We start from the raw sequence: 16,161 nt of genomic DNA on the forward strand, positions 1-16,161 counted from the left end.
TACAATCTTTAGAAGTTCACAAAGAACCTCTGTGTGTTTCTGCTCTGCTGCAGGCATCCAGCAGCTGTTGGTGCTCAACGAAGAGGTTCCCTTCGAACAGCAGGAGTGGAGCTCCAATCTGGACCTGCATGACCCGCAGCCCCCCCCCCCCCCCCCCCCCAACACACACATCAAAGAGGAACAGGAGGAACTCTGCATGAGTGAAGATGATGAAGAGGAAGGTCAGTCCTCACAGCTACATAAGCCAGAAACTCACACCCTGATAAACATTTACAAACAGATACTGTTGCGAAAACTGGAGACTCTTCTGGACCTGATATGTTTACCTACATGTCAATCAAGTAACAACAAGTAACATGAACAATACCACAAGTAGGATAATGTTATATTTTTATTTAAGCGCTCAGAACTATTGCCAATAGTTAGTGGCTTTAACTCCTGAGGGTGATACGTTTTTACCCCCCCTCCCCCTCAACTTGTAATGAGTCAGAATAATAATCAGAGTATTATATTGTGTTTGAAAACTTTTCGGCCGGTACAAAGAACTTCCAGTAGGAGCTAGCGCAAATCGTGGCACTGATAATTCGTTGAGGCACTTCCTGTTGCAGGTTGGGGTGCCGCGGCGAGTTGTGGCAACTGCCTCGGGTTTACAGAAACTGCCTCCTGTGTTCATTCGGTCAAGAGAGGTACCTGTAGCGGTGACACCAGTTCAGGTACTGGTCCCACAGGTCGAAGGAACTACCTGGACGGGTGCCTCGAGTTAAAGGAGCGTTGCCACGACCTAAGGGAGCGGTGCCTCTAAAACCTTTTTGGGATTACTGTCCACACACTGGGCAGTCACTTAGATGTGGTGTTGGTCTGGTATCTCCATATATTGTAGCACTTATAGGGCCGAGTGATATAATTTCATGCAAAATTCCATGTTTTTCTGTGTCTTATATTGATTTATTTCTTGACCACTAACATTTAAACAGATTTTACACAACAGAAAACTCACAGGGATTTTGATAAACAAATTTGTACTCATAATGCTCAAAATGTAGATTACCAGACAATGAATATTAAAATAAGTATCCAAACTAAATCCTTACAACATATTTCCTAAAAACGTTATACAATGTAAATGAAAGAAAGAAGTCAATTTATGAACACATTAAAGATCTTGTGGTATTTTTCTGAAATGCTAAGCATGATGAGGTTTCTGAAACTCAGCACCTTAACATGCAAAACAACAGAATTTACACAAGGAGATTGTTCACAAAAATCTATGCAGCAATACATTGATAATATGACAGCCGGCAGCAACACAAGTGGAACATAAAAAACAGGCAAACTTGTATTTTAACAGTGAACATGACGGTATAAGGCTGGGTAATGTTACAATATTAACAGTCAACAATGTGACATAGATTACACCCTTCCAATGAATAATCTGTCAGAATGGAATGCTGGTGCAGGCGCAAGGGAGGACTCAAACGCAGGGGTTTCCGAAACGAAGTGCTCTTTATTCCAACAAAGACCATACGTGCTCCCACGACGAACGACATTAGACAATGACGCGACAAAAGGACAACTGGCACACAGGGCTTAAATACACTAGGGAGGTGCAGGTGATTGGACACAGGTGAAATCAATCAGGCAATCACAGGACAAGGCAGGAAGTGTAGTCACCCAGGAACACAAGAGACATGAAACTACAAAATAAGACAGAGCAGACCCAAACATGACAGAACCCCCCCTCAAGGACCGAATTCCAGACGGTCCTAAAGGGGGGCAGAACCATGAAAATCAGACCAGGGGCGGGAGGGTGGGGACCCGACAGCTATGGTCCGGCGGCCTGCCGGGGCGGCGGCCGGGCGTGGGGTGCTCTGGGGGTCTGCCGGGTCGGCGGCCGGGCCTCAGGGTCTCGGGGGGCGCCGAGCGGTGCGGCTCCGGCGTCGTCGTAGCGGGGGGCGCCGAGCTGTGCGGCTCCGGCGTCGTCTCCTTCCTTGTACGGTGTTGTCCTGGTTTGGGCAGTGTGGAGCGCCGATGTGTATTAAAGCCTTCTCTTTACACCAAGAAGCTTGTCCTATCTTTCTGCGCCTGTAAGGGAGAGGGAACATCTATCCCCTTTGAGCTGAATTGAGTCATTTGGACTTCTGACTGCACTTTTGGCTTGTGATGATGATTTCTGTATTCTTTAGTAATAAATACTTCATCACAAACAAGTTTAGGAAACTTTTGATTTATCACAAGGGCTTTATCCACCAATTTCCACCACACATTTCAACAGGTAGAAAAAAAAAACCTCAGAGAGAATGAAAGGAAGATCTATCTCCTGGGATGGAAAGAATGTAAACGATTTCAAGTGCACAGAATAAACAATGTAAAAGATGTAAAGTACATTTAATTCCTGATTTTACTACTTCAGGAATCAAACTCCTGAAGAGGTGCTGGACTCGCAGTACAAAGGGCATCGGACAGGTGTAAGGGAAATAAGGATCCCTTGTCTGTGAGCCTCTGTGATTTCATCCAAGGAACAAGAGGGTCTTCTCAATGAGACTGAATCCCTGATAGGAGGTCTCTGACAATTTAATGTATATGTCAAGCAAGTGAAAAGTAGTTGCAAATATCTGTCCGTCTTTATAGTTTTGCAGATGGTATTAAAAAATTGCGTGCAAAACAGTGATGTAACCAGGAGATGGTTAAATCTAAGCAGCTGGAAGGGTTCTCCCCCCTGTTCTCATGTCTCTTACGCTTTTAACTGTGAGTGAAATGTTTTCCACTCTGAGCAGCTAAAAAGGCTTTTCCCCTGTGTGACATCTCATGTGTTTCGTCAGATTTCCACTTTGAGTGAAACATTTACCACACTGTGAGCAGCTGAAAGGTCTCTCCCCTGTGTGACATCTCATGTGTGTCTTCAGATCTCCACTTTCAGTGAAACATTTACCACACTGGGAGCAGCTGAAAGGTTTCTTACCTGTGTGAAATCTCATGTGTGTCTTTAGATCTCCACTTCGAGTAAAACATTTACCACACTGTGAGCAGCTGAAAGGTTTCTCCCCTGTGTGACATCTCATGTGTGTCTTCAGATCTCCACTTCTAATGAAACGTTTACCACACTGTGAGCAGCTAAAGGGTTTCTCCCCTGTGTGACATCTCATGTGTGTTTTCAGATCTCCACGTACAGTGAAACATTTACCACACTGTGAGCAGCTGAAAGGTTTCTTCCCTGTGTGAAATTTCATGTGTGTCTTCAGATCTCCTCTTCGAGTAAAACATTTACCACACTGTGAGCAGCTAAAAGGTTTCTCCCCTGTGTGACATTTCACGTGTATCTTGAGCGTTCCACTCTGAGTGAAACATTTACCACACTCTGAGCAGCTGAAAGGTTTCTCCCCTGTGTGACATCTCATGTGAGTCTTCAGATCTCCACAAGCACTAAAACATCTACTACACTCTGAACACCTGAAAGGTTTCTCACCTGTGTGACATCTCATGTGTCTCTTCAGCGTTCCACTATCACTGAAACATCTATCACACTCTGAGCAGCTGAAAGGTTTCTCCCCTGTGTGACATCTCAAGTGTCTTTTCAGTGTGCCACTTTGAGTGAAACATTTACCACACTGTGAGCAGCTGAAGGGTTTCTCTGATGAGTGGGTCATCATGTGTCTCTTCAGCGTTTTAATGGAACCAAATGTTTTCTTACATTTAGAACAGACCAAAGATTCATCATTGTTATGAGAGTTCGAACCGGAGTGATGTTCTCTGGTCTCATTCCAATCATCACTGTCCTCTGTCTCAGGTTCAGAGAAGTCCCCAGTCTCTCTCTGATGAATCTGTGGAAACTGAACTTTATCTTCATCATCTTTATTCTCCACAGGATCAAATGAGAAAGTCATGCCTGCCTCCTCCAGCCCTTGAAGCTGATCCTCTTTAATGTCGGGGGGCTCTGGGTCCTCCCTTTCCTCTTTAATGTGGGGGGACTCTTGGTCCTCCTGCTGCTCTTCTTTAAGCACAAACAGCTGCTCTGTGGATAATACAAACACACAATATAGTGAGTTAAAAGATTACGATCCACAAGGGCTCTCAAAATTGCTCAAAAATGATGTGATGATGAATTATTCGCTTTAAAAAAGAAAACACATAATTTCATGTATTTGAACATCTGGTTACTACAGAGGAGACATACAGCACGTCCAGACTGAAAGTCACACGCGCAAATCTGCCGCTGATTTTGGCAGCGTCTCTCCTCGTTTAGGAAGTCCAGAGGTTGCGCATTAGGCACGTCAATAACAGGACAAATTAGTACAACGAGACATAACTACTTGGATGGATAATTTATTTTAAGTTCAAACATATTTAACAACATATCACTTACACAAAAACAGGTAAATAAACTGTGGTGGTGGGGTGTGATTAGCTCAGCTGCAGGGGGGGGAGAGCTGGGAGGAGGGGTGCAGGGAATGGTGCCGGCAGGTAATAAGCGCAGCTGGGAGGCATTTAACTGATTGTCTCTCTGTGCTTAAAAACAGTGAGCAGGTCTGGAGAGGAACGCTGAACCCGACACTCAGGAGCGAGTGCGGAGCAAGCGAGCGACGAGCGAGGGACGTTGCAGTATTACTTGAAAAATAAAGAAACATACACTTGAGCTGCCCGGGGTCCGTGTGTTATTCCGCACCCCTGCTACAGTGGCGCCAGACTAGGAGAATGGAACCCGGTGATCACCATGTGGAGGGGATGGCACAGCCGGCAGTCACGCTTGGGCGGATGCTGGGCGATATCGCCGCGATGCAGCGCGAACAGGCCGAGTCCAACCGGCACTTTCTGGGGGCGCTCCAAGCCCAGACGGATCGGCAGAACCGGGTGTTGGAGCAGTTGGTGGCCCGGCCAGTCGCTGCAGCACCGGAGACGGGTCCCCCGGCGTACGCGGGAGTAGTGCTGCACAAGATGACGCCGGCGGACGAGGTGCAGTCGTACTTGGAGATGTTCGAGGCGGGGGCGTGCGGGTGGCCGGCGGACGAATGGGCGATCCGCCTGCTGCCACTGCTGACCGGGGTGGCGCAGACGGCAGCCCTGGGTCTGCCACCCGGGGCGAGGCATGACTACGCCGGGGTGAAGAAGGCCATCATGGACCGGCTGGGGCTCTCCCCCGAGGACCACAGGAGGCGTTTCCGGGAGGCGAGGCTGGACCTGGAGGACAGTCCATTCGCCTTCGCTCAGCGGCTACGAGACGCGGCCAACAGATGGCTGCAGCCGTTGGGCGCGGGCGGAGCACCGGCGGTGGTGGAGAAAGTGGTGGTGGAGCAGTTTCTGCAGGGGCTGCCGCCGCGGACCTCGTCGTGGGTCCAATACCACCGCCCGGCGACGTTGGAGGCCGCGGTCACCCTGGCAGAGGACCACCTGGCGGTTCACCCCGGCGGACGGGGCGACGGCGGACGCCCGCCCGCAGCACCGCAACCAGTCCCCACGCCGCGAAGGAGGACCCGGCTCCACTTCCATGCCCATCTCTCTGCGGCCCAGAAAACAGACTTAGCCCGGTTGCAAAGTCAGTTTAATGATGTGTTCTCTCTCCTACCAGGTCGCACGGACCTCATAGCGCACCACATTGAGACGTCCCCGGGCGTGACCGTGCGAACACGGCCCTACAGGTTACCTGAACACAAGAGAAAAGTGGTTCAGCGGGAATTAGCGGCGATGCTGGAGATCGGGGTAATAGAGGAGTCCAACAGCGCCTGGTGCAGCCCCATCGTCTTGGTCGCTAAGAAGGATGGGTCTGTGCGGTTCTGTGTGGACTATCGCAGGGTGAATGACGTGTCACGTTTCGATGCCTACCCGATGCCCCGGGTCGACGAACTCCTGGACCGATTGGGCACCGCACGTTTTTTTACGACACTGGATTTAACCAAGGGCTACTGGCAGTTTCCCTTGTCACCAGAGTCCAAGGAATAGACGGCTTTCTCCACTCCGTTTGGGTTATACCAATTCGCCATGCTTTCCTTTGGGTTGTTCGGGGGCCCGGCCACCTTCCAACGCCTCATGGACCGGGTGCTTCGCCCGCATGCTGCATATGCTGCCGCCTACCTGGATGACGTGATCATACACGGCACCACCTGGGCGGAGCATGTGCGCCAGGTGGGCGCGGTGCTGGAATCCCTGAGGCAGGCCGGGCTCACCGCCAACCCAGGGAAGTGTGCAGTCGGCGGAGGGAGGTACGGTATCTGGGGTACCACTTGGGGGGCGGGCAGGTGCCCGCGTCCCAAGACAAAAAAAGAGGTGAGGCAGTTCCTGGGGCTGGCCGGGTACTACAGGAGGTTCATCCTGGGCTTTGCGGAGCTGACCAGCCCCTTGACTGACCTGACCCGGAAAGGAGCCCCAGATCCGGTCCAGTGGACCGAGCGGTTGAGGGGGTAAAACAGGCTCTCTGCAGGGAACCTCTTCTCCATACACCTGACTTTTCTCTCCCTTTTGTCTTGCAGACTGATACGTCGAGCAGAGGGCTGTGGGCCGTTTTGTCCCAGCAGGTGCAGGGGGTGGACCGCCCAGTCCTCTACATCAGCCGGAAGTTATCGGAGAGAGAGGCCAGGTACAGCACCGTGGAAAAGGAGTGCCTGGCCATCCGGTGGGCGGTCGACTCCCTGCGGTACTACCTCCTGGGACGCTCATTCACCCTCTGCTCGGATCACGCCCCGCTGCAGTGGCTCCACCGCATGAAGGATACCAACGCCCGGATCACTCGGTGGTATCTAGCTTTACAGCCTTTTAACTTCAAGGTGATCCATAGGCCCGGGACGCAGATGGTCGTGGCCGACTTCCTCTCCCGCCCTCCGGAGAAGGAGGGGGGGGGGGGAGTTGGTTCGGCCGGACGGCTCCCCGGCCTAAGTCGGGCGGTGGGGGTATGTGGTGGTGGGGTGTGATTAGCTCAGCTGCAGGGGGGGAGAGCTGGGAGGAGGGGTGCAGGGAACGGTGCCGGCAGGTAATAAGCGCAGCTGGGAGGCATTTAACTGTCTCCCTGTGCTTAAAAACAGTGAGCAGGTCTGGAGAGGAACGCTGAACCCGACACTCAGGAGCGAGTGCGGAGCGAGCGAGTGCGGAGCGAGCGAGCGAGCGACGTCGCAGTATTACTTGAAAAATAAAGAAACATACACTTGAGCTGCCCGGGGTCCGTGTGTTATTCCGCACCTCTGCTACATAAACCAAGAACACAGACCGTGGCCACTTTTTCTCTCCCGCATCGTCGTGCTCTCTGCGCATAGAGGTTTAAATGAACCACAACAATAAACAAATGATGAGTGCTGAATAATTTAAGGTTGCGATTCTTGTCCCAAATATGGCAGGCTTCATTCAGTGATCAAAACAAATATTAACATTAATTTACGTTCATAGAGATTAGAACCGACATTGAACATGGAACTTTTCCTTGGCATGAATATATATTCGAAAATATAGAATATTTGTTAACAACCCTACCATCTACGAGGTTGCTCACGCACATGGAGCTCTCGTGGAATGCTGAGGCGAATGCAGATCTGTGCAATGACTAGACAACAGGAGCTTGTCATTGGTAATGAGGGACGCGTAACGTGACCGAAGAAAAGCGCTGAATATTCTCAGCGGGCACTATGCGGAAAAGGACAACGTTTGTATTGTGAACTTTCATTGCTATACAAGGCTAGCAATGAAATGGTCAATGAATATGTTATTAGAGCCAAGACTATCTTCACATCATTGAGAAGGAGCAGACGAGGATATTAGTGGTGAGCTTCAAATAGCCATGGTAGTAAAGGGCTTTCTGATTAATACAAGCCATTTGTTGTGAACATCACCCAGACAAATGACACCGTAACGTTTGTAAAACTGCAAAGTTACGAGAGCACTGAAAACTATGGGAAGAGTGACGTGAATGTTGAGGAAGACAACGTGATGAAGACTAGCGGGGCAACAATCTAAGGTAAGCAGGATGGCGAAGATGAGGGGAGATGTTGATGAAGTGTATGGTTGTCATGACATTCAAACGTGGCATAAGATACTGGTCATTTCAATTTTGATGAAGTTGCAAAATTAGAAAAAGTGGTTGAAGGAATGTCTTTAAAAGGCAAGTCCAATCAAAACTGTGAAATATGTACACAGGCCAAGTTTACACAAGCAGAAACAGACAGGCAGACGTTACAGCGACAACCCTACTAGAGAACATGACTGCGTTTACAACTCTCCTTTGCGCTCGGTATCGCTCGCGGAAAAATCTGTAAGGTTAAAATTCTTCATATTCATCATGGTAGTAGTCAGAAAGGTCCTTAACACCCATGCATGAGTCATTGTGTGGAACTATTGAGAAATCTATTTTTATTGCAGTTCAAAAAAAAAAAATGATCTTTTTGAACTTGCGAAAATATGAAAAACTTTGTACAGCCACTACAGAAGAGAGCATGTATCTTATACAACTACTTAGAGGGAAGAAACACACAAAGCACTTTGTATGGTCTGCACATGCGGAATATCTTTTTAGTACTAGTGTTGTTACCTCTGACCTTTCTGCTTCGAAGCTTGTGTCGAAATATGAACCAGTGCAAGGCAAAGCAAATGTATCGGTGCTTGGTTTGTTTGCTGCTGATCATGTGATCAGTGACGCCGGAAGCTTCGGTCTGACGCACAGTCACTTGACCGATTTGATTCAAATGGGCGAGAAACAGGGTTCTGGCTTGTCTGTTTGATACAGTCAAAGTCAGTGTTGTTGCGAGTAACAGTAGCAAAGAGAAAATTTACAATGGAACTTTTTGGAAGATGTGGGAGCACTTCAATTTGATTTCCTCTAACAAGGTAGGCAATAGGCAGGCCAAGTCTGTCATTTGTATTGGGTAATTATTAAATAATTATGGATGTTTATAATATCTCAATAAAAATCAATAATGTTATACCGGAACAATCACTGCTCCACTGACCTTTCCTCTGTAAATCACTTCCCACATTCCAGATTCAAACACTTCACATGCAGTAAGCACTAATTTTAAATTATGTTGCTTACATATAACTCTATACATCTATTAATTCTTCTGCTAGTATGATCACAAACATACATGCAGCGCCGGCGCTCCGCACACGCACATTACGCACTGCGCGTAGGGCACCAAGTGCCTGGGGGGGCATCAAAAAATCTGGGATGTGAAAAATCCTCACAGTAGGCTACAAGTATAAATAATAAATAAAATATGTCTAAAGCATCTTAATATGCAAAAGCAATACAAAAGTAATAGGCCTAAACCAAATTAGTTGAGAAAAAGGGAAACCTCCTGTGCGGTCCCCCCTCCCCCCACCTCCCAGTGATTTGTTCGATTATGCCTCAAATCTCAAATGTGACAGCTTTGAAATGGCTTCGAAAAGGCATCAAGAGTCGGGATGATGCTCGCGCGTCGCTCTCAGCTAAGACAATATTTTAAATCAGGGGTCCCCAAACTTTACCACTAAGCATTTGTGCTTAGGGCACCCAAATGGCTAGCGCCGGCCCTGCATACATGCACAAAGGTGCAGAAAGACACATAGATAAGTGTTTGTTCCACTTCTTCCCAATGTACGGAGAATTGAAATACACAAACAAGGACACAATTCAAACCTGAAAAACAATAGTTTCATTCATATAGGAATTAATGTATTTATTAGATGATTTATTGGTTCAACGTTTCATAATCATGTTCAACCCACAGAGACTGGGCCAAAATATACTGGTAGGCTATTCGAAACATGCACTACAAGTTTTCATCAGCAGAGATCATTGAATGAATAAACCATTTTCCGATACAATTGGCTGGAAAGCTTCACTGGTTCAGAAAGCTTCACTTTGCCATCACTATTTAGTACTGCCCTACTGCGGGTTCTTCATGACAGTGAAGTGTTGTACCTCACTACGGTATATCACTCGCCAACTTTACCGAACGAAAGCAGACCCATATTGATGTGACTGATGTCAGTGTGAAGAGAGAGAGAACCAACCTGTTCTTTGAATGCGGACTTCAGGGTTGAAAACAGCGTGCAGATGTTTCTTTAGCCGCTCGTTGTCCTCTTTTAATCTAGAAGCTTCCTCCTCGTACTCTGCTATCGTTCTTTCAAACAGCCCAAATATCTCTTCAGCGTCCTCAGTGAGTCGCTGCTTAAATAAATACATCAGCACGTGGACTTTAGACATCTTTGCTGAATCACAGATACGTTTCCTCCAGATGAACTCCGTTAAAAACACTTTCTCCGTTAAACTCGGACTAGCTGTGTGTTGCACACTTCGGTCTGTTTACCGGGCGATGATTTGGAAGACAAACATCCGGAAAAACTGTGAGAGCCCGTCAGAGATTTATCCAGACGTCCAGGGACTCTGGTGGATCAGGACTGATGGAGATAACTAGTACTTGGTCAACGTAACACAGACACGGCTGATTCTACGACCGATCGGCGCCATGTTATTCTGAGATCAACATCCGGGTGCATTCTTCTTCGTCTTCTTTAGGATTGGTTGGCGGTTGGGTAAACCGTGTTTGCATTACCGCCAACAACTGGTACGGAGTTTGGATCAAGATGGATATAACTTTAACACTAGAACTAAATAAATAGTAAAAATACTTTGGATTTCTCCTTTGCTGAAGTTGACTTCAACTCTTGTGCGGCTATTTTTTGTGGCTTCCTTTGCACCTTTGATTGTCATTTCATTCCCTCTGACAGAACCTATAAGAACAATACTGTCAGACACATCGGTTGAATCCTGTATAAAGTTTGCTGTAGTTCAATGAGGATCTCCATCTACTGTGTGAATGACACTTATGTAAGCTGTCTAGTGATGAACTAGAGTCCGAAAAGATTCTTGTGTTCCCCAGGACAAAAACCTGTACACAGAGTCTAAATACAGGTTTACCAAGGCGGTGAGAGACGCTAAACGACTGTACTCTCTTCAGTTCTCAGCTAACGACTCTGCTTCAGTTTGGAGAGGCTTTAAACACCTCACAAACTACAAGCCGAAAACCCCCCCACTCCATGAATGACCTCCCCCTGGCAGATGAGCTGAATGAGTTCTACTGCAGATTTGAGAGAAAATGTCCTGACTCGAACCCCCACAACTCCATCACCTCTCCCGACACATCAGGTGCTCACACCTTCGGATTACCCTCCTCTCCCCCACCGCCCCTCTCTGTCTTGGAGAGTGACGTCAATCGGCTCTTCAAAAGACAAAACCCCCGGAAAGCAGCCGGTCCGGACTCAGTCTCGCCCCACACCCTGAAGCATTGTGCTGACCAGCTGTCTCCTGTGTTCACCGCCATCTTCAACACCTCCTTGGTGACATGCCACGTCCCAGCCTGCTTCAAGGCCTCCCCCATGATCCATGTTCCCAAGAAGCCCAGGATCACAGGACTGAATGACCAGGCCCGTCGCATTGACCTCTGTAGTCATGAAGTCCTTTGAACGGCTAGTCCTGTCCCACCTAAAGTCCCTCACAGACCCTCTCCTGGACCCCCAAGGCTGCGTTCTTTCCCCTCTGCTCTTCTCCTTGTACACAAACAACTGCACCTCCAGTCACCAGTCAGTCAAGCTCCTGAAGTTTGCTGATGGTGGGGACGAGTCCGCCTACAGGTGGGAGTCTGACCACCTGGTGACGTGGTGCAGTGAGAACAACCTGGAGCTTAACGCCCTGAAGACAGTGGAGATGGTCGTGGACTTCAGGAAGAATGCAGCCGCACCTTCCCCCCTCACCTTGTGTGACTCCCCCGTCACCACTGTGGACTCCTTCCGTTTCCTGGGCTCCATCATCACCCAGGACCTCAAGTGGGAGCTGAACATCAGCATCAGCACCAAAAAAGCTCAGCAGAGGTTGTTCTGCCTGAGGCAGCTGAAGAAATTCAACTTGCCACAGACGATGATGGTGCACTTCTACACGGCCATCATCGAGTCCATCCTCTGCTCCTCCATCACCGTGTGGTACGCTGCAGCCACAGCCAAGGACCAGGGCAGGCTGCAGCGTGTCATCCACTCTGCGGAGAGGGTGATTGGCTGCAATCTTCCGTTTCTCCAGGACTTGTTCGCTTCCAGGACTTTGAAGCGGGCCAGAAAGATTGTAACCGACCCCTCCCCCCCTGGACATGAACTGTTTGTGCCCCTTCCCATCCTGCAGGAGGCTGTGGTCCATCAGGACTAAGACCTCCCTCCACATGAACAGTTTCTTCCCTTCAGCAGTCGGGCTCATCAACAGAGCCCGGGGCCCCCCCTGACTGACTCTGACTCCCATGTTCAGTCATTCACTTTGTCACTTTCATTTGTCACTCGTCACTTTGTTTAGCTGGTGCACTTTATCTTATTTTTATTTCTAATTTTATCTTATCTTCTCGAACTTACTAACCCATAGCTTTAGCTTTAGCGTACTAACCCTTAGCTTATATTTTATTATACTTTATTTTATTTGTATCTTATTGCTGCACTATGTTGTCATTATTGTACTGTCTTCTGTCATGCACCAAATTGCCAAGACAATTTCCATGTATGTCCAACATATTAGGGCAATAAACATTTCCTGATTCCTGATTATGTAACAAAGACACTGCTGATTTATACGACCGATTTGCGCCATGTGGTTTTGAGATCTCCTTCGGTGGTGTTTAACGGCAGCTTGCATCCGTTTCGATGCATTAATGCCATCTTCTGGTTCCCGAATATGAAACTTTCCCCATCAGATCTGCTGCTCGCAACATATTTGTGAAGCACCTCCTTCCCAGCTTACGAGACTCCAACTTTATTATCTTGTTTAGCTCTCTTCCTTTAATCCCTTGTCTTTCAATTTCTTGTAACTTCTTCTCTCCGGTTTCCTCCACCGAGTGTTAAACTGCTCACTTTATTGTGAACTGAATGTAAGTGTCTCCTCCTTGTCTGCTGGTTTATTTTTATTACCATAATCTCTTGATATTTTTCCTACAATGCCCTTCCCGTCTGCTTTAGATTACCAAATGTCTACTTTGTTTTCCTTTAATGCTTGTTTGGCTTGTTAGTCCACGTTTTCATTTCCTCAGATACCTACATGAGCCAGTATCCATAAAAATATAATTGCAGTTCCCCATTCTACTGCTCTTGAGTGCATGGATATTATTTTAAACAGCAGATCTTGTTGAGTATTGGACATACCTGATGTAGGCGACGTGATTTGCTTAGGGTGGCCGAGAGGCTGAGTAGGGGAGAAATCCGCAGACGCGCTTGATTCGATGACATCCAGATGCGGTAACTGTTCACTTTAGTTTTATTGAAAGTACATTGATACGAGCAATTTTTAATATTGTTTTGCGGTCAACAAAATATAAACTCCGTCTATCATCCCCTTTCTTCTTTTCTCCCAACCAAACCTTGAAGACGCCCCTTTATCCCCATTGAAGCCAAAAAAACACCATGTGACTCAATTAACGTTAGAGGCAGGAAAAAAGGGGCGTACCAACAAAACCTGGCTCCTGCACCTGACTTCAGACTAGTTAGGGCAGACATGGAATCACTGCGAACAAGGACTTTTCCTGGTTTGTGACGTATGTGGTCGACAAATGCTTCCTTAAGGATAAAGCCTAGCGACTTAAAGACGTTGTACACACCTGTACAACATCTGTACTAGACACAGCTCAGAAAGGAAGGACAGGCTGGGAGAAACGGAAAAACAAGGGATGAAAGAAAGATAGCTCAACAAGATAATAGAGTGGGCGTCTAGTAAGCTGGGAAGAATGTGCACCACAAATTTCTTGCGAGTATCAGGTCTGATGGGGAAGTGTAATAGTTCGTAACCAGAAGATGTCAGTAATGAATCAAAACGGATGGACAGAAATGCAAAAATTGACAACACAATCCTGTAGGTACACGCTTTACAACATCAGGAGAACACAACCCCTTCTCACTAAGAAGGCGGCACAGGTACTGATCCAGGCTCTTGTCATCTCCCGCCTTGACTACTGTAACTCTCTCCTGGCAGGTCTCCCTGCTGCCGCCATTCGACCACTGCAGCTCATCCAGAACGCAGCAGCTCGACTGGTCTTTAACCTTCCTAAATTCTCCCACACTTGTCCACTCATCCGCTCTCTTCACTGGGCTTAAATACACTAGGGAGGTGCAGGTGATTGGACACAGGTGGAAACAATCAAGGAATCACAGGACAAGGCAGGAAGTGAAGTTACCCATGGACATAAGAGACATGGAACTGCAAAATAAAACAGGAAGGAGAACCAAACCGTGACACATAATATTATCTTAATGTTATAAGAATAATATATTCCTTTTTAATTTTTTCGGACTAGTTCATCACTAGACAGCTTACAGAAGAGTCATTCACACAGAAGATCGAGATCCTCATTGAACTACAGCAAACTTTATACAGGATTCAACCGATGGGTCTGACAGTAGTGTTCTTATAGGTTCTAGCAGTGTCAGACAGGGGCGGACGGTGCATAGGGGCGATTTGGGCAACGCCCCACCAACTGGGAAAAAAGAGTGGGGGTTTCAACAAATTCCATCACAGCAAAAGTAGTTTTCAGTGATCTAGACATATTATCTGTCATTGTCCAATCAGATTTGTCAGATTCAGGTCACGTTTCATATGGTCGCGCGCGCCCGCCGCGAGTCCCGCCTCTCTCTGGTCTAATTCTTTGACGTGGAAAATTGCCCACGCATTCTCCCGTTGACTCTGATGTTAAAACTATTTTTTTCTAAAATCGAACCTTCAATGCATTTTCAATGAGGATTCGGGGCTCGCACTTACACGCTTGCGTTATAGAGGCATCTGGCTACGTGAGGATGGTACAGGACGAAGATTTTTTTTTTTTTCTGTTTTTTTAACAAAATCATGCCCCACGCCGACATTCTGTACCAGAAGCTCCCGAAGAAGGACATTGAAGCAGTCTTCATCACAAGGGCCCTTGAGAGCTTCACAAGCAGTGTGCAGACTATATAGAGAATAGGTAAGATAACATTTATATTATTCGAATCCTTCTCAAAACACAGCTTTGTTATGAGAACAGATGCATGAAAGGAGACTGTATTTCTGTTCGTTTCTTTATATTATATGTTATTTTTTATAATATATTGCCAGTGGTGTAATCCAGCTTGCTTTACTCTGTGTTGGACATCCTGGTTAGGTGAGGCACAATGGATAGCTTAACAAACAGTGTTTAACAATAACATTTTTAATCCCTGCCCATTTTAACCCTCTGATGGTCTTCAAAACAAAACAATAACATTTCATTTTGTAACAGAACAATAGTTTTAGTTTTATAACAAATATAATTTGACTCTGTTATATAACGTTTTTACTCAACATTTCGTCATTTGGGGTCCAATGGACCCTGAAGACCTTCAGTGGGTATACTAACATCATTGTACTGGATAAAGTGTGAACATGTGCATCACGTAGACTACAGTACTGTACACAGCTTAACAAACACATTATTGGTTTGTTTGCATTCAGAGACTCTGACCAGCTGCAAGAGCCATCAGGAACTGACAGACCAAGGACGGCTTTGACAGAAGAGGCGAAGCAGAGGCTGTCTGAAGAGGTCTGTGACACCATCCTGGCTCACACCAAAGCGAGGTTCTCTTTCACTGTCCACCTAGTGAGTGCTACCTTAGTACAGTGAGATATGTTGATATGAAGAGTACTGCCATTCATTTCCTGCTGAGGCTCTGAATGCCACTGTGAAGGCATATCCCATGCTGAATAAGGCAAAGCTCCAGACGGAACTGTCTCTGATCTATGAGAATCCTGAATTCAAGGCTTGCTGTGGTGCACTGGCACTGTACCAGGTTATCATGAGCTACAACCTCCAGGAGACATTCTCTAAGACTGTGACTTTGTCGTAACTACTCCCATGTCAACAACTGAAGCTGAAAGATGTTTCTCAACTTTGAAAAGAATTAAGACATTCCAGCGAAATGCAATGGGGCAGGAACGTCTGAATGCACTGGCCATGCTCTCCATGGAGAGGGAACTAGTCCTTAAAATGCATGATTTCATGTGAGGATGGACACTGGGTTACAGTGGCCCTCACAACCCACCCTACTTTAGGCCTTCAGTGTGCATATTGAATGTAGTTCTCTGCAAACCTAAGGTGGTATCATGTCTTGGTTGCACTGATTATATTGGTACATACTTGACTGTAGATAGATATATGAGTAAAGTTACCAACACAATAGATT

General features: G+C 47.0%; 1 protein-coding gene across 2 annotated transcripts; it reads right to left on the bottom strand.

Annotated features, from left to right (window-relative positions):
• Nucleotides 1-480: 480 nt before the first annotated feature.
• Nucleotides 481-10,453, bottom strand: LOC119220271 (gastrula zinc finger protein XlCGF28.1-like). 2 transcript variants are annotated; one of them, XM_037476159.2, is made up of 3 exons: nt 9,964-10,453; nt 3,464-4,009; nt 481-2,082 (listed from the first exon to the last, which is right to left on the bottom strand). In XM_037476159.2, the coding sequence occupies exons 1-3, from the start codon at nt 10,154-10,156 to the stop codon at nt 2,069-2,071; spliced, it is 753 nt and encodes a 250-aa protein (XP_037332056.2). In that variant the 5' UTR covers nt 10,157-10,453; the 3' UTR covers nt 481-2,068. The 2 variants fall into 2 exon arrangements, with proteins under 2 accessions (XP_037332056.2, XP_037332054.2); XM_037476157.2 differs by having other exon boundaries at nt 482-4,009.
• Nucleotides 10,454-16,161: the final 5,708 nt, after the last annotated feature.

This window comes from Pungitius pungitius, chromosome 12 (genome assembly GCF_949316345.1).
Source record: "Pungitius pungitius chromosome 12, fPunPun2.1, whole genome shotgun sequence".
Lineage (NCBI taxonomy): Eukaryota > Metazoa > Chordata > Actinopteri > Perciformes > Gasterosteidae > Pungitius > Pungitius pungitius.

Bases quoted from the DNA above. Each gene is read 5' to 3' on its own strand.
- LOC119220271 (XM_037476157.2), bottom strand. From the start codon at position 10,156: ATGTCTAAAGTCCACGTGCTGATGTATTTATTTAAGCAGCGACTCACT. The intron at 4,010-9,963 runs GTTGGTTCTCTC...TATTATCCACAG, and splicing joins AGTCCGCATTCAAAGAACAG to AGCAGCTGTTTGTGCTTAAA.